Below are 19256 nucleotides of genomic sequence, written 5' to 3' on the forward strand. Positions count from 1 at the left end.
TAGATGACCTCTCCCAGAGGTTTCATGTAAATGTTAAACAGCATGGGGGAACAGAATAGATCTGTGTCACCCCAAAAGCCAAGGAGTGGAGCAGTGATCCCCCAGCACCACAGGTAACTCTGCCCATGCAGGGACAGATGCAGATTTCTTTTTGGACATGGACACACACTCCACTTTTTGCATGTCCGAACCTTTCAGAATCTGACAAGAAATTACTAGTTGTAAACTGAAGTCAGTATAAGCAGATATAAACCTAGGTAGCCATTCAGGCCCTCTAGGAAATAAATCATCCTTCCACTGCAACCCCCAATGGCTATTTATTATTATTATTAATTATTATTATTATTATTATTTTGCACATATATCCCACTCTTCCTCCAAGGAGCCCAGAGCGGTGTACTACATACAAGTTTTTCCTCACAACAACCCTGTGAAGTAGGTTAGGCTGAGAGAGAAGTGACAGGCCCAGAGTCACCCAGCTAGTATCATGGCTGAATGGGGATTTGAACTCGGGTCTCCCTGGTCCTAGTTCAGCACTCTAACCACTACACCATGCTGTCATGCTGGTAATTATATTACCACTATATTATATTACTTTTGGTCAAAGACCATAATAAAGGACTTACTAACATCCTTCAGTAGTAGAAGGCACTTAATATTTACCTCCCATTCACAAAGGCTGACTAGCAACAGCTACAGAGAAGTTGGTACATTTCAAAATAGGGTAGTGCAAAAATGGTACATGGTTTGTGAACAAGTGATTTCCTGTCAGGATTATTCTTAAATTGCCTCATTTTAAATTCCACAACCAAGTAAAATGTATGTTCTTCATCAATTATCCTGTGTTCTAGAATTTGTTCAGCCCTGTGAAATAATCTCTCCAAACTCTCACCTCTGCTATCAAAGAAAATCCACAAGATTCGTAATCAAAGTTTAATTTAAAATATATAAAAATGCAGATGTATCAAACTTGGGGAAAAAAAAATAAAGGCAGTTTGGGGGGTACATTTTAAATACAGTACAGCTGTTTCTCTTTCTGCCAAGCTGTTTTAGATGGACATGATGGTAACTTAGAAGAACAGTAATAGCAGTCCTTATGTTGATTCACAATTTATTTAGGATTTCCATGTGTAGGTATAATCATTCATTTCTAGGAGCCGTAAGGAAGACTTTCCCAGCACTGGACAATGAGTCAGCTGATCCAAGGTATTAGGATGCAATCCGCACTTATTAAGGTCATCCTTCAGGTATTCCTGTGAAAGTTTAAATTCACAAAAAATGCTGTAACAGTTAATTTTTGTACTACCCGTACAACAGAACACGTCATATGAATAATTAGGATTCTCAACCTACAACCAACCAAGAATTCTACCACAGATTCTCTCTATCCAGGAAACTAGTCAACACAACTGTAGATGTATTATTTATATTTCATCTTTTTTCAGCGGAATACAAGGCAGTTAACAAGGCGGAAGGGAAAATGAAAACACATGCAATTAAAAACAGAGAGAAAAACCAATAAAGCTACCAGATAGCAGAAATGGTTAAGAAAACATTACAACCTACCCAAACAAAAATATGTTTAGGCCCTGCCTCAAGGGCACCAGAAAAGGTGCCACCCAAAGGATCAGGTGGCAGGAAGTTCCAGAGAGAGGGGGATATAACTGAGAAGGCTTTGCTGGCAATAGCAGTGTCTCTACTCTTCATTATCAACCAGTTGTTATTTTCCACAGTTGGAATTTCCAAGTAGCATAGACTACTCACCTTCTTTATGCTCTGCTTATTGTTGGTGCCTATATTGAACACTGCTGTTGGCTCATGTGTGTAACACACAGCAGAAAAAGATCCATTCTGAGCAGATTTGAGTAGCATGGACAAAGAATGCAGAGCGTGAGGCATGACAGGGCCTACAACCTCCAAACTAGATACTTCTTTGTAATGTGCATTTACTTGTGTTTTCACATTTATGTTTCGGGCCTGGAAACAAGATATTAAATATTCATTACTCTACATTATGGCCAAATAAAATAAAATAAACTCTAGCATCTTTTAAACAATTCAGACAAAATTAACAAGAGTGAGCTAACTCCAATACAGGATGAATGAGAAATAGTTTGTGTGTGTGGGTGGGGGGGTGGGATGGGATAGAAGAGATTGAGGATGTGGTCATCACTGCAAGATTCAGTGGGGATAGGGATCATCTACAGACCAGAAGCAAGAAATGGTGCAGCTGCAACATTATTACAGTATGGTGCCCATTACAGAATACAGATTAGATGTGTGGACACACTTGCAAAAGGTATTCAAGCAGGTGGATGCAGGTACTGTGGCATTTTTAAATGGACGTCCTTAAGTTGTGGGAAAGTGAATTAATGTTTAAGAAGATTCCTAACTTGCCCTATTCCAGATGCGAGTAGTGGATTCACACAAAATATATGCTCACATTCCAATTAAAACAAATATTAAGAACACTACCCAACTGATCTGTATGCATTAATGTGTGTGATGTGGATAATTCAGCAGATTTAGGCTAATGAAAGCAAAACAACCACCCCACATGGCTGCTAACTGGTCAGAGTTTGCAGCGAGGCAGAGTAGCAGGATTCTGTCCCTAAATTCTAAGGCCATTTTTGAAGTCTGGAATTCCTGTGCCATGTAATAAAAATACTAAGTGTATAGAGACAAGGCATAAGTCTTGTTAAGGCAAAGCAGCTTTTAATTATTTTGTGTCATACTAACATATGAAGTACAATCTTTTTTCATAGACATTCTTAATACACTACAGTGAAACAAAATTATAAGAATTAGTCTAATAGTCATACAAACAATAAGGAGCATTATCAGATTCCAGCAGGCAAAGTTCAGGGTCTTGTGTCCCTTTAGGGAGACAATCCATGAAAATGAAAATAAATATGAATGAAAAATGTGTGCTGCTTCCCTTTTTACCTTGAGTGTCTGCATTGTTGCACCTCTAAAAGCAATTGGAGATAGCAGAGTTGGAGGGATGCCAGCCTGAGAACCTGCCGAAGCCACTAAACTCTTACAGTTTATCAAGAAGTTTAGCAAAGTGAATGTGTTTGTTCCTTTCACTAACACGACAGATTCCGGCTTGTGATCCATTTGTACTTCATTCTTTTCTTTAAAGCTATGCAGATAAAGTGTCAAAGAAAATAAGAACTGTAGATGGATAAAAACCATCAAAAGTCTTCCATTTATTTGACATGAAATTTATTACGTTTCAAATGCCATGACATGGTCAAGACATGCTTAATCTTTCTGTGATGAAAGGCAAGGACTATTTTCAAAATGCAGTTTCAACACCACACACTATTTCTATGCAAGTTTTTCAGTTTTTATTAGAAGTCTTCAGCTCGGAAACTTATCAGAGAGCTTTGAACACCACCTGGAGCAGGAGTGCACAACTCAAATGCCTTGGTGGGCTGGAAGCAACCATGACATGGTGTGTAGAGCCACCCCACCCCCAGCAGACTTAGCTGCACCATTATTGCCTGTATGGCCCCAAAACTGAGCCCTGCATGGGAGGAGGCAGACTTGGCCCTAGCAATGCCCTCTGCCTCATGGTAGGGTATACTTCCTGCCTTCTTTGTACCGTTTTCTCCTGACATCCAACAGGGAAAAAACAGGAGGAGGAATGCTTGCTGCCTCTACCTTGCACATGTCTGTTATTATTATTCAGTTTATATACTGCTTTTCAACAAAAAAACGTTCTCTAAGCAGTGCACATAAGGGGGGGGGGATGGTTCCCTCTCCCCAAAGAGCTCACAGTCATGTTTTAAAAGCCTAGGTAGAGATCAGCAACCACCACTGGAAGGACACGATACTGGTGTTGGATAGGGACAGTTGGACTCCTCCTGCTAAATATGAGCCTCTGCTTTAAGAGGTACCTCTTCACTCAGTACATCACCTGCCTGAGGCAATCAACGGATAGCTGTGAGCAGGAGGGGGCAATGTGTCCCTTCTTGCTTGCTGCCTCCAACTCATGTTGATGGATGGCTATGAGCTGAAGGCCAGCAGAGCATACCCTGAGCAGGGGAAGAGGGAGGAAGAAGGGCAGTGGCTAGGGCTGCACTGGGTGTGCCTCATCTCAGTGTCCTCTTACATCGAACTGGTTCTGGCCCTGCAGGCCAGCTTCGGCCAGAAGACATAAGTTGTGCAGGGCGGCACTCAAGAAACCTTAATATTTAACTGTACTGGCCAATCTGGTAAAACGTCACAGTAGACATCTGACTCGAAAAAACACTCCTAATGGACCTGAAAATGCAGAGAAATCGCAGAGCTTAGTCTCCAAGTATGAAGCATGTTACAGACTTACAAGTGACCACATTGATTATTTCTGAAGTAATGTCCGAGCTTCCCCAAACAAAGCTACGAGCATGTCACAAATATTTCTCGCCAGCAGCTTTCAGTTGGTTCTGTCAGTCAGAGCCTACTATTTCTCCAAGACATGGATGACACAAGAGCAAAAACCCCAAGTAGGCTAGAGCAGGAACCAAGAGAGTACCACATCTGTCTGCAAAGCACCTGTTGCCCCTCCTGCCGGAAAAGGTCCATACAGGAAACAATGCCTATGTATTTGTCAGTATTTAGACTCTGAAGGCTCAAGGCAGGGAGGAGTCTTACAGCAAAAGAGCGGATCTCTAAAGATTAGAAACGACCTAACCCTTGCATATCTATAAAGGGGGTCAGGATGACTCCCCTGACCTCACCAAAAAAACCCCCCAAAACCCTGCTTTGAAGAAAGGTGGCATATGCATACTTCCTTTTTGTTGAAAGGGAATAGCCCAAAAGAGGACAGAGCAATTTGCTTTCCCTGCCACATCTAAAGTTTCTGCCCAAGGACTCCTGGAAGTGTTTGTTGAGGATATTTCACCCCTTCTTTTGTGGAGGAGAGAGCCTCTGGCCAGTTTGGATGGCCAAGAGCTCCCCCAGCTCCAAGCAGTTGCAAGAAGTGTGTGCATATGTAGTGCTCAGCCACTGACCAGCCCCTCCTCTCCCCTAAAGAATTAACTGAACCCTGTCCTGACTGACAGGCTAGTGAACTCAAGGGATCAGCCTATCAGCACACCAGGTGGGTGGGACCTAGACAGCCTTTGGTGAGGAAGAAGAGTTTCTTTGTTAGAAGGAACTGGTGGGGAGTGCAGAAAGGGGGCATGTAGCCATGAGCTAGCAATAGCACTAGCACTTACATTTATATACCGCTCTATAGCCGGAGCTCTCTAAGCGGTTTACAATGATTTAGCATATTGCCCCCAACATTCTGGGTACTCATTTACCGACCTCGGAAGGATGGAAGGCTGAGTCAACCTTGAGCCCCTGGTCAGGATCGAACTTGTAACCTTCTGGTTACAGGGCGGCAGTTTTACCACTGTGCCACCAGGGGCTCTTGGTGGCACCAGGTGGTGGCACCCCCCCACCAGGGCGGCAGTTTTACCACTGTGCCACCAGGAGCTGCAGGAGAATGTCCTTTCTGCTAGTCCTGGGAAAGCCAGGAGGACTGGAAGCTTGAATCCAGGATTTGGTGAGTTCAAGACAAAGGAAGCCAGACCTTTTTGGCTTCAGGGAGAGTTTAGTCTAGGGAACATTTGTTTAGTCAGACTTCACATTAGACTTTTCTGTTTTCCTTCATGTGTTTTGTATATTCCTGAAACTGTTCTAGGATTGTTTATCTGTAACATAACTAAGGTAAGAAACACTAGACTTCACCCATCCAACCAGGACATTGCAAAAGACTCTGCAAGCTTTTAAAAGTGCTTCTGTATTTTCATACATCCCTGTTGCTTGCAATTGGGGTGCTTTTTGAAGTATTATTGTAACCGCTGAGTGTTTTTAAAAGCTGAGAGAGCCTCAGATGGAAAAAGTCTGTAGCATTTGAATAGTTCCCCCCCCCCTTTTGTTCTTTGCATTTCATAAGCCTGAGTGGATTTTTGACACAGGAAAGGGGGAGGGCTGGAAGGGGATCTCATTCTGGTGCAGACACACCTCAGACAGTCAGCAGTCTGCCATACGTTTCTAAAAGCAAAAGAAGGAGAGAGTTTTCCCTGGGATTTCCACCCAAGCCCGGGGGGGATTTAAACTCTGTCGATAAGTGGGTGGTGGCGGCAGCCTCAGAACCTACCTAGATTACGGGAAAGTTTTGGGACAAACCTTTGCTGGGAAAGCATAGAGGAAATGATTCATTATTTTTCTTTCCTTCACATGGGCTTGTTCTGAGCCAAAGGCTTGTAATCTGCTACAGCATGGAAGAGAGAGAGAGAGAGAGAGAGAGAGAGAGAGAGAGAGAGAGAGAGAGAGAGAGAGAGAGAGAGAAAAGTAGTATATATTAAGGTGGGGCAAAGGAATTAAGCAGAGGGTAAAGCAGAACATGCAAAGGGCCAGGAAGCAGCAAGAAAAAATTATTGCTGTTCAGTTGCCCCCTTCAACCCTCCCTGTAACTTTTGCAGGTCCCTACTTACACCACTTTGTGTTCTATTCCTAGTACGTTTCTTTTGTGATTATGGCACATACTACAAATAAGTCATAGCTACTCTTCAATGCTGATTCCCAACATCACATGAAGTATTACCAAATGTTTTTGCTCCCCAATATGAAATTGAGTGTCATTGCATACACAAAGTGGTTGAAATAGTGTTATGTGGTATAGCTGGTCAGAGACCATAATAAAGTTATTTGATTTGTGTGTCACTTTTCATTGTTTCAAGATAATTACAACTAGACAGGTCACATTCAGTTATCAACTACTGCTTAAAGGATACAGTTTAATAGAAATTGCATCTGGTTTTTTAATTTTGTCCTGAATTCCCATCTCTTCCAGCCATGAAAATTCTTCATTGTCATCATCACTCATCTCTTGCTCCCTATGCAAAGACAAACCATGTTAATAGGTCATGTAAAATCAGAGTTCTACTAGGAGAGAAATATCTGAAGTTGCAAATTAAGTAAGAACCACAAGAAACAAATTAGGGAGCGCAAAAAGACCAAGAGGCCAGGAAGAATTCTCAGTTTCCTGGAAATGAACAATAATATCCTGTCAAAATATTTACATTGCTGCAAAGTTAAAATTTTGTCATGCATTTTCCTCAATTTATGATGTCTACACCTTTGCAAACTTCTTGAATCACTCTTGATGTGCTACTAAGCTTTTTAAAATCAGAAAAGCAGATTTAAGCACTTAAAAACATAAGAACACCCTGCTAGATCAGGCCCAAGGCCTATCTAGTCCAGCATCCCATTTCACACAGTGGCCTACCAGATGCCTCTAGTAAGTCCACAGGCAAGAGGTATGTGAATGCCCTCTCTCCTGCTGTTGCTCCCCTGCAACTGGTATTGAGAGACATCCTGCCTCTGAGGCTGGAGGTGGCCCACAGCCACCAGACTAGTAGCCATTGATAGACCTATCCTCTATGAATTTGTCTAAGTCCCTTTTAAAGATGTCTTAGCTGGTGGCCATCACCACATCCCATGGCAAAGACATCCATAGATTAATTATGTTATTTATTTATTTAACACACTTCTATACCACCCAAAACTCATGTCTCTGGGCAGTTTACAAACAAACAGCTAAAACTTTAGTTAAAATAAACAACAAAAACCTTAAAACAGTAGTTAAAACAAAATAAATGACATAGTAAAAGTTAACACATTATAACAATTTAAAATTGTAAAACATTTTAAAACGATAAAACTGTTAAAACAATATTTAATTAAAAGCCTGGGTATATAGGTGCATCTTTAAAGACTTTTAAAAAGTTGTCAGAGATGGAGAGGCTCTTATTTCAGGAGGGAGCGTGTTCCAAAGCTCTGGAGCAGCAGTGGAGAAGGCCCGTTCCCGAGTAGTCACCAAATGAGTTGGTGGCAACTGCAGACAGACCTCTCCAAATAATCTCAGTGTGTGGTGGGGTTCATAACAAAGAAGACATTCTCTTAAATACCCAGGGCCCAAGCTGTTTAGGGCTTTATAGATTATAAACAGCACCTTGTACTTTGCCCAAAAACTTATCGGCAGCCAATGTAGATCTTTCAATACAGGAGTAATATGGTCTCTCCAAGATGACCCAGAGACCAACCTGGCTGCCGCATTCTGAACCAGCTGTAGTTTCTGGATTACACACAAGGGCAGCCCCACATAGAGCGCATTACAGTAATCTAGTCTGGAGGTTACCAGCATATGTACCAGTTCTGAGGTCGTTTATCTCAAAAAATGGACGCAGCTGGCACATCAGCCGAAGCTGATAGAAGGCACTTCTGGCCAACCTGGGAGAGGCTCGGAAACAGAAACAGCCCCAGATTGCATACCTGTTCCTTCCAGGGAAGTGTGACCCCATCCAGAACAGGTAGATCAAACTAATCTACTGAGTTCTGACCCCGCACAATGAGTACCTCTGTCTTATCTGGATTCTGTCTCAGCTTGTTATCCCTCATCCAGCTCATTACCTCCTCCAGATAGGCATTTAGGGAGGTTATGCCTCCTCCTGAAGATGTTGACATGGAGAAATAGGTTTGGGTGTCATCAGCATACTGATAGCACCCTGCACCAAATCTCCTGGTGATCTCTCCCAGAGGCTTCATGTAGATGTTAAACAACATCAGAGACAATACAGAGCCCTGAGGGACCCCATACAAAAGTTCAGATTTTGAAGAACAACAGTCTCCAAGGGACACCATCGGGAACCTGCCCGAGAGGCAGGAGCGGAACTACTGCAAAGCAGTGCCTGCCACTCTCAATCCCTTCAGATGCTCCAGAAGGAGCTTCTTCTTATGCGCTGTGTGAAAAAGTATGTCCTCATGTTGGTCCTAAATTTACCAACCTTCAGTTTCATGGGGTGACCCCTGGTTCTAGTGTTTTGACAGAGGGAGAAAAATTTCTCTCTGTCCATCCTCTTCACTCCATGCATAATGCTCTAGCCTAGCCTCATAAGGAGGATGCTCCAGGCCACTGATCATCTTGGTTGCCCTCTTCTTCACCTTTCCAGTCCTACAATATCCTTCTTAAGATACAGTGACCAAAGCTGTACACAGTACTCCAGATGTGACCACACCATAGATTTAAATAAGGGCATTATAATATAATATTAGCATTTTTATTTTCAACCCCCTTCCTAATGATTCCTAGCATGGAATAAGCCATTTGGAGAGATCTTTTTGCAACTCCTCACAATCTGTTGTGGATTTCACTACCCTAAGTAGTTTAGTGTCACCTGCAAATTTGGACACTTTGCTTGCCCCAACATCTAGTTCATTTATGAACAAGTTAAATAGCACGGGTCCCAGTACCAATCCCTGGGGGACCCCACTTCTTCCTCCCTCCCTTGTGAATACTGTCCATTTATTCATACCCTTTGTTTCCTGTCCTTCAACCAGTTACCGATCTACACATGGACCTGTCCCCTTATCCATGACTACTAAGTAACTCAAGAACCTTTGGTGGGGAACTCTGACAAAAGTTTTTTGGAAGTCCCAGTATACAAGTCACTCGGATCTCCCGGAGAGGAGAGCTGGTCTTGTGGTCGCAAGCATGACTTGTCCCCATAGCTAAGCAGGGTCTGCCCTGGTTGCATATGAATGGGAGACTAGAAGTGTGAGCACTGTCAGATATTCCCCTTAGGGGATGTAGCCGCTCTGGGAAGAGCAGAAGGTTTCAAGTTCCCTCCCTGGCTTCTCCAAGATAGGGCTGAGAGAGATTCCTGCCTGCAACCTTGGAGAAGCCACTGCCAGTCTGTGAAGACAATACTGAGCTAGATAGACCAATGGTCTGACTCAGCATATGGCAGTTTCCTATGTTCCTATCTCCTTTATGTCTGTTGACACTCTCAAAGAACTCCAAAAGGTTAGTGAGACAAGACTTGCCCTTACAGAAGCCATGCTGGTTCTCCTTCAGCAAGTCTGTTCTTAAGTATGTTTTCCATCAGTTTACCTGGCACCAAAGTTAAGCTGACTGTTCTGTAATTTCCTGGATCCCCCCTGGAACCCTTTTTGGCAATCGGAGTTACATTGGCTACTTTCCAGTTCTCTGATTCAGAGCCTGATTGTAGGGACAAATTACAATTTTTCGCTAGATCAGCAATTTCACATTTGAATTCCTTCAGAACTCTTGGGTGGATGCCATCTGGCCCTGGTGATTTTTAATTTTTAGTTTTTCAAGACAGTTTAGAACACCTTCTAAACTGCATGCAAAAAGAATGAGAAATGCACAAGGCTTGATAATAAGCACTAGATGTTTTCATTACATACTCTTCATTCTCAGAATCCTTGCCTGCAGTCGAATCATTAGCAAGTCCTGTTTCTAGGCGGGATGCTAAAGCATTCAATTTCCTTTTTCTAACATCTTGGAAAGGTAAATAAAATTCAATACCTGAGAAGGGAAGAAAAGCAAATTAGTGGTTTTCATGTTAGCAATATTTGAGAGCTGTTTGTAAATTAGTCAGACTTTATAAGATAAATGTATCCTACCTTCATTTTTTAAGGCTTCTCGTAAGCCTCTGGTTGTGGGAGAAATGAGGGCGGTGATAGTATCGCTATCAGCAAGCCCTGCAGCTCGGAACAACACAGTGAACTGGTACGTGCAAACATAGAAATAAGGACATAGCTTGGCTCTTAGAAGATTATATAGGGAAGTAAAACTGAGAGACCTGCAAGATAAAGAAATAATATACAAAATGGTCAGTTGATCTGAAAGCTGCAAAACAGAAGTAAACAAAACCTATTTGAGAGCACACAACAGAGGAAGTAAACCCATGCTTGGGCTACTATTGTGTAGACCAGGGATTCTCAACATTGGGTCCCCAGATGTTATTGGACTTCAACTCCCATAATCCTCAGTCCCAGTGGCCTTTGGTTGGGGATTATGGGAGCTGAAGTCCAATAACATCCAGAGACCCATCATTGAGAATCCCTGGTGTAGACTATAGATGCGGGCTCATGTGACTAGATGCTCTTCCCTAAAAAACCTCCCTCTATGCAGAAAACTAGAATGTCAGGGAGATGGATATGCTAAAACCCTTACCCTCTGGATTGCTAATGCTAGCTTTCACATGCGCAGGGAACAGTTTTTGTACTGAATAACATCCTATCATAAGAGCCGCCACATTCAGTCTAGAGTGGTATAGCCCAGGCACAGGCTTACCACCTCAGAGAATTATGCCTGAGTTGCTAAGCAAAGATAGAGTTGAAAGTATATGAACAAGGCCTGGTGAATTGTGAATGACAGGATTTCCAGGAGGTCAGCAGATGGTGCTTCACCATCTTGCCACTCTTGATGACTAGCAAAACCAAAGTAATAAACAATAAGCAGATCTATTGCAATTATAAAGGATTCATCTTCCCTTGCTTATTCTCCATCTAGCTATCTCTGTGGCTGCTACTGGAGTCACCATTTCCCTTTCCTTCTAAGCTTCATTCAGATGTTATAAAATTGCCTTGCTGTAGCCTTGTATCATGGGGTGAAGGGAGGGGAAATCCCGCCCCCACCACATCAGTACACCAATCAGCAGTGTGCCTCACCACTCGCTTACAGTGGGGCTTGTCTGAAGAGAGAAAAGCCAAAAGTGTGATGGTGGGTGCTTCCATGAATGTGAGACTGTCAATTTAAATTTACTGCAAGAAACTAAGCGCAGAGATAGATCATAAATCTAGACACCTCTATTCTTTAACTTCATGGCAAAGCATAGGAATTAAACTACATGTTACATACAGCCATGAATAACTGCACCAAGTTAACATTTCTTAACATTAAAAGCTGTTTTGCTATGGGGAAACATTAGAGAGGAACAGGATGCTTAATGTTTTATTTGGTCCAATAGGCTTCCAGAAGATTCCCCCTTCTCCAAGGGGAACAGCTTTTGGAACTTTATGGGACCTAAGAAGTGCTATGCACTGAAAGGATTAAACACTCGCCCACCTGCTTCTATGAATTTCTGCCCTTTCAAATCTGCTTTTATTTTAAAACGATAGCACTGAGGCTGTTGCATGTGTTTACATATCAAGCATAGTTGGCTCTACAGAATTACAACTACTGAAGTGATTGCTGGGAGAATGAATTACATATGTGCAAGTACGAACTTCCTACTGAAATATCTAAACTCCCTTTTTGTAACGAGTAGCAAAGCATTCCATTAAGGGAGCCTTAATAATTATGAAAAATACTTGTAGAACACTTATGAAACCTGCCAGTCATCTACCTGGATACGCAGTTCCCTTCACTTCAACTTACCATTCACTCATGAGAACTTGTTGAAGTGCTTCATCATGGAGCCAAGGACTATTCTTTCCAGCCATTTTTCTGTCTGTTCCAATACGAGGGAAGAGCTGTAGCCATGGCAAGAAAGGATGAAGCCAATATACAAGGCTTTGTTGAAAAGCACACCGAAGTTCTGTGGAGAGTTTTGGTTCCTAAGATTTCAAGTGTGGAATGTCCATTTTAAAAAGCTATTTACAAGAGGTCTAAAGATCTTTAAAGCAATATTGACTACAGTGGGCCCACAGACCATAAGTGCATTTGTTACAAAAAGTGTGAATTAGCCTTTTGTTATTTTCCTACCTCAGGTTAGTTAAGAACTCAGTTTCTTCAGCCTATCCTTGTCAATTAACTGTTTAAAAACAAAGAGTTACCTGAATACTGTGAGGCAAGTTTACTGATGTTGCTCTACAATGCTGGACATATCCTTGAGATTCTTCTTGTGCTTTCAAATGATTTGTCCATGCAAATGATTGGGAAGATGTGAAGAGAAGGCGAGTTTTAATACTCCAATCCGCAGGAAATTCATAACTTGGTGAAGAAGTATCGGTATTGTATACTTCCAGATATGGGTTCTTGTAAAATAGAAACATTGACAAAAGTTAGAAGAAATCAGATACTTTCTACCACCACATACCTCTCATTAGCACTAAGCACAGCATAATGTTAAATCTGCCCAGATGCGATTCAGGGTTTGCATTTAACCAGAGTCTGAAACTCATAGATTTAAAGCCTTACTTTGGAAGATCAATCCTGTTACAATAGGGGAGGAAAGGCAGCCACGGTGCTTAAGAAGAAAAAAGACAATATGCTTGAAATGATGCAATTACTATGGCAAAGCAGGTAGTTTTTGTAAAAGGACTATATAAGCACTCATATGGACATGTGGATAAATACTCATCCTTTGACTTCCTCCTTCTCTTTGCAGCCATCCACAAACAAGGAGCATAAAGCAGATCCCTCTCACCTACCCTCAAGCTGACATTTGTAGTTCCCTGCCAGTTTTCCGCCAAGAGACAAAATGACATCTGATGTTCAAGAGAAACCACAACCCTTTCTTCCCTCACGTGAACTTGCACAAGAGGAGACTTTTGATACCTTAGCCTTGCCGTAAACAGCACAAACCCAATGCAGTTGGGTTCTTTACAAGCACCATTACATAAACGCAGTTACTCTGCAAGTGCACCTTTCTGCTCACAAGAGGGCTGCTTATGAGGAACAGAAAACTCCTGCACATAGAAAAGCATGCAGGGGAGGATGCAAAGGGCAACAACTGGGTCCCGTATGATATACAATTCAAAATATCCCCATACTTTAACATCCTGTAAAAAAATTATTCTTACATTGGTTAATGAGGCAACATCTGCTGTTTCAGAAAATTCTTCTTTCCAGATGGAATTTTCTTGATCATTTGAAAACTGGAAAATGTTATAAAGTTAGAGCATAGCACAATCTAAAAGGAAGAATTAAACATGAATATTTTTTTTAATTACTAAACACAACATATTTCTGTGCTTAGTATAATAAACTTTTAAAAGAAAAAGTAAACTCTTTATTGCTTGTATTTCTATTAGAACAAACTTCAGGTTTGAATTAGTTATCTTTATGTGCTTATCCTGCAATATGTACACATAACCTTATTCTAGTTAAGGCAATGGGTTAACTTGTCACAGTACAGTATACCATATTTATTCGAACTGAAGATAGCTCTGAATTGAAGACAACCACTTTAAATATACAGGTTAAACACAAGTAATATTGTATTTACCTGAAAGAAAGAGGGCTCTGAATTTAAGATGACCCCTTGATTTCTAATATTAAAGAACTTGGGGGAAAATCTAGACTTGAATTCAGGTTAATACAATAGTATTTATTTGGATGCTTGCCAAATAAAAGGCCTATTGCTTGTATCAGTTTTATTTATTAAAACTGATATTTTTAATATGTCCTTATAAGCTTATAGTTTTAGAAGTTTTAGCTTCTAAAGTTATAAACATATAAACACAACATATTCCTGTGCTTAGTATAATATGTCCTTATAAGCTTATAGTTTTAGAAGTTTTAGATTAAACTTACAAAGCTAAAATAAGTTTAACGAAGGACTTTTGATTCCAAATTGTTTCATAGGGCTGAAACCTGTGCTTAATATCTCCTAACAATTTCAACTGGACTCAAGATTGCTTAATTTTAACTAGCACATTTTACAGAAAAATCCTTTACAGACACCAACACAAAGGAAGTAAAGCATTGTTTAGAAGGTACATCCGCATTAAATTCAGCATTAGGTTTTTGTGCAATGTAATATAGTGTTTTTTAATTTATTCATAAATGCCCTAGAAGTTGGGGTAAGCAGCTAAGTAGACAGATTTGCAGATGACAACAAACTATTTAGGGTAGTGAAATCCAAAACAGATTGCAAGGAGCTCCAAAAGGATCTTTTCCAAACTGGGAGAGAGGGCCACAAAATGGCAGGTTCAGTGTAAGCAGATTTAAAGTGCTGCATTGATTGACTGATTAAGCACTGTCAAGTTGGTGTGGACTTTTAGCGACCACATATATTCTCTCCAGGATCATCTGTCTTCAACTTGGCCTTTAAGGTCTGTCAGTGGTGTATTCATTGTTGTTGCAATCGAGTCATAGGGACATAGGAAGCTGCCATATACTGAGTCAGAACATAGGTCCATCTTGCTCAGTGTTGTCTACACAGACTGGCAACGGCTTCTCTAAGGTTGCAGAGAGGAATCTCTCTCAGCCTATCTTAGAGATGCCAGGGAAGGAACTTAGAACCTGGATGCTCTTCCCAGAGCAGCTCCATCCCTTAAGGGGAATATCTTACAACAGCGCACACTTCTAGTCTCCCTTTCATATGCAAACAGGGCCGACTCTGCTTAGCTAAGGGGACAAGTCATGCTTGCTACCACAAGACCAGCTCTCTTCCCTCGCTGCTGGTCATCCTCTTCTTCTCTTTCCTTCAACTTTTCCCAGCATTATGGACTTCTCAAGGGAGCTGGGTTTTCACATAATGTGTCCAAAGTATGATAGTTTGAGCCTGGTCATTTGTGCCTTGAGTGAAAATTCTGGATTGATTTGTTCTATGATCTTTTTGTTTATTTTCCTGGCTGTTCATGATAGCCTCAAAAGTCTTTTCCAGCACTAAAGTTCAAAAGCGTCAATGCTTTTTCTGTCTCGCTTCTTTGAATTCCAGCTTTCACATCCATAGAGTGTCATAGTGAAAACCATTGTCCAAACTATTCTAATCTTTGTAGGTATAGACACGTTGCGGCATCTAAATATCCTTTCCAAGGCCTTCATTGCAACCCTACCAAGTGCTAGTCTGCAGCATATTTCTTGACTGCTGGATTGTTTACTGTTGATGGTCGATCCTAAAAGGCAGAAGCTATCCACCACGTCAATGTCTTCATTATCATTTCTAAGGCTGGTTGCTGTACCCATTCATTGTCATTAGTTTAGTCTTCTTTACATTTAGTCGTAGTCCCATTTCCCCCCCACTGTGCTCCTTAACAATGAGATGTTCTGGGACGCCCATTTTCCAAAGGACATTCTATCATCATCATTTTACATCCCACTCTTCCTCCAAGGAGCCCAGAGCAGTGTACTACATACTTTGGTTTCTCCTCACAACAACCCTGTGAAGCAGGTTAGGCTGAGAGAGAAGGGACAGGCCCGGAGTCACCCAGCTAGTATCATGGCTGAATGGGGATTTGAACTCTGGTCTCCCCGGTCCTAGTCCAGCACTCTAACCACTTCACCACGCTGGCTCAACTTGACATGGTTGACACAATCAAAGACTTTTCTGTAGTCTATAAAGCACACATTGACTTATTTTTGGTATTCTTTGGCTTTTGAAAGCTCATTGAAAGTGTCGACACAATGTGCAGCAGCTATGAAAAAGGCCAATTCCATGCTTGGAATAATTAGGAAGAGGACTGAAAATAAAACTGCTTATACAAATCAATGGTGTGGCCACATTTGGAGTACTGTATACAGTTCTCGTCACCTTAACTCAAACAGGACATTATAGAACCGGGGAAGGTGCAGAAGGGGGCAACCAAGATGATCAGGGGCCTACAGCACCTTCCTTATAAGGTAAGGCTATACTACCTGTGGCTTTTTAGATGAAAAAAGACTGAGGGGCAACATGATCGAGGTCTATAAAATGATGCAAGGTGTGGAGTGAGTGGACAGAGAGAAATTTTTCTTCCTCTTGCACAACGCTAGAACCAGGGGTCATCCCATGAAACTGATTGCCAAGAAATTTAGAACCAAGAGGAAATACTTTTTCACACAACACATAGTTAACCTATGAAATTCTCTGCCACAAGACACTGGTGACAGCCACCAACCTGAACACGGCTTTAAGAAGGGCTTAGATAAATTCATGGAGAACAAATCTATCGAGGGCTATAAGCCACCTCCAGCCTCAAATGAAAGACACCTCTAAATACCAGATGCAGAGGAGTAACAGCAGGACTCCTTGACTGTGGGCTTCTCAGAAGCATCTGGTAGGCCACTGTGTGAAACAGGATGCTGGACTAGATAGGGGCCTGATCCTGCAGCGCTGTTCTTATGTAAAACACAAAATCGAGTGTTAAATGTCTGTTGAGCAGAAAGAAGGGAAATGCCCATTTTACTACATGAAGAAAAGGCAAGTCGTAAGTTTTCCACAATCGTGCTTTATGACGTTATGATCAGCCATCATCTCTCTTCCCTTCTTACACAACTAGATACATATTTTCAGGACCTTAATGTGTCACACATATTACTAATTAGTTTCCCCTTTTTGGCTTTGATTCCCTATGCTTATCCTATAGCATGTCTTCAGTTAGAAGACATGCAGCCCGTTCTTATGCACGTTTACTCAGAAGCAGACTTCGCTAAATTTCAGTGGGGTTTACACTCAATACAGTTAAGTGTGCACAGTGCTGCAGTCTTACAATCCTGACTTGACAGCTCAGCTCAAATCTTGTTTGAACACAGATCTCCGAAGATAAGTTAATAGAAAAAATTCTTTCCGCATTATTGGTCACGAGTCATTTACAGCATAGCTAACACCTTCCCTCAGGAAGAAAGAAAAAAAAACCAAACAAACACAGAAGACAAGAAGTGAGGAGGAAGCAAGGGAGACGAGGGAACTCCCACCAAGAGCTTTCGCGCCCCAAGCCTCCGCCTGCCTTCTTCGTCGAAGAGCCTTTGAAGGCGCGGCGCTCCCTAAAGCAGACTTACCTCTTGGCAGCTGCTGTTTCGTGGGGTGCTGCAGCTGCTCCCCTTCGCCGACCACTCCTCCTCCGCTTCTTTTCGGGACGGAGAAGAGCGCGGGCGGGTTCCCGGCGAACGCGGCGTGTTCTCCAAGCTCGAGAAGGGGTTGCGCCTACGACTTCCCGGGAAGGGCCGAGGGGAGGCCGCGGAGTCTCCGAGAGGGCAGCAGGCGGTCGCGGCGGGAGACTCCCCAGAGACCGGCACCCGGGCCGCTTCGCTTCTCCGGGGCCTTTTCCGCTTCAGACGCAGAGTCTCGGGAGGCTTCTTGAAGCCAGGCGAGTAGCCAGGAATGATGGAGCACATAGCGAGAGAGAGAAGCGCGAGGGAAGGAAAAAGAAAAAGGAAGAGCGCCGCCGCCACCGCCGTCCTCCCGAGCCCTTCTCCGAATTTCGCGGGTAATGCGTAGGCTCCGCCTCGAGGCTGGGCTTGGTCCTTCAGCTCACCCGCTCTGCAGCCAACCAATCTGAACTCAGCGTTCCTGCCAGCGGCGCTCCCCGCGCCTATCAATGCCCGCCTTTTCACGACCCGTTTGTGTGGTACTATCCCTCCTGCAGTGCAGTGCAAGTGCATAGAGAAGGACCTGCTCAGCTCCTGGCAGGTCTGCTCGGGCTCTCGCGTGTCCTTGCCCGAAAAGTATACCCATGGAAGCTGGGCTCAAGCGTCTCCTCTTCTTTAGGTTGTGGGCGCCCATTCAAAAGTGGTCAGTACTACATATTAGCCCTTGGGAACGGCCGGGCCAAAATGAAATCCACCCGGTTGGCAAAGTTCCATAGAAAGGGCTTAAAATAATATTCCGCTCCCCCCGACCCCGTAACATTTATTATATTCAGGGCTATGCAACAGAGAGTGGACGCAAAGCTATGGAAAAGTATATGGTTAATCTTTAAAGTACCACGAGACTTCGATTTTGGTGAAAGACAACATGGCTCTCTTTCTAGAGTTTTAGTATAGTTCCTATTTTCTGATAATGCATAAAATATATTGTGCTGTAATGAATTTGGATTTACGATTGCAACGCACCCAATTACTTTACTTAGAATTAGAACTGAAAGAGCCCTTAAGCCATCTAGCTCTGTGCCAAAAAATTTCCTAAAGATGGCTCACCACCTGTATGAAGGCCTCTAGCAAAGGAGAGCCCCCCCCCTTGGTTCTATTGTTGAACTGTGCTTATTGTTAAGTTTCTTCTAATATTAAACTGAAATAAGTCCCAGAATTTAAGCCCATTAGATCTAGTGCTCCCCTCTGGCACAGCAAAGAACAATTCTTTGCCCTGTTTCAGGTGACAGTCCCATTTGACTATAGTATGACCACAACAATTGGAAACAGGATCTCTCAGTTTTGCTAGTATGGACTAAATTTGAAATTCTGAGTGCTTCAATGTAGGAGAGAATTATGTGAAAACATTTGGGTCTACGTTTCTTACATCTAATTCTGGAAACATTGTTGAATTATAGAAGACTATTAACATGCTAAACATGTGAATAGCCGAGGGATGATTCTCCCCCCCCCCCATTTAAGGCCTTTCTGGGTAATTGTTTCCAGCACAAAAAGATACAGTTGTGAGGGAAGATAGCCAACACATTAAAAAAAATCATTTCCCTTAACCTAAGCACAGTTGTTGCAGAGAATCTGACAGCACTTCCTCAGTATTCAGTGTATTGTGGGAAACCACACTTTATCCAGTATTCTTTGTGGGCAGGGAAAATTCTATTTTAGGCTTCCCCGCCAC

General features: G+C 42.4%; 1 protein-coding gene across 1 annotated transcript; it reads right to left on the bottom strand.

Moving 5' to 3' along the window:
• Positions 1 to 919: 919 nt before the first annotated feature.
• DONSON (DNA replication fork stabilization factor DONSON) lies at positions 920 to 19196 on the bottom strand. The gene is made up of 10 exons (XM_053307563.1): positions 17495 to 19196; positions 13594 to 13668; positions 12625 to 12825; positions 12227 to 12405; positions 10468 to 10646; positions 10249 to 10369; positions 6774 to 6875; positions 2947 to 3145; positions 1765 to 1977; positions 920 to 1253 (listed from the first exon to the last, which is right to left on the bottom strand). The coding sequence occupies exons 1-10, from the start codon at positions 18095 to 18097 to the stop codon at positions 1116 to 1118; spliced, it is 2010 nt and encodes a 669-aa protein (XP_053163538.1). The 5' UTR covers positions 18098 to 19196; the 3' UTR covers positions 920 to 1115.
• Between the last annotated feature and the right edge of the window lie 60 nt (positions 19197 to 19256).

This window comes from Hemicordylus capensis, chromosome 3, assembly GCF_027244095.1.
Source record: "Hemicordylus capensis ecotype Gifberg chromosome 3, rHemCap1.1.pri, whole genome shotgun sequence".
Taxonomy (NCBI): domain Eukaryota; kingdom Metazoa; phylum Chordata; class Lepidosauria; order Squamata; family Cordylidae; genus Hemicordylus; species Hemicordylus capensis.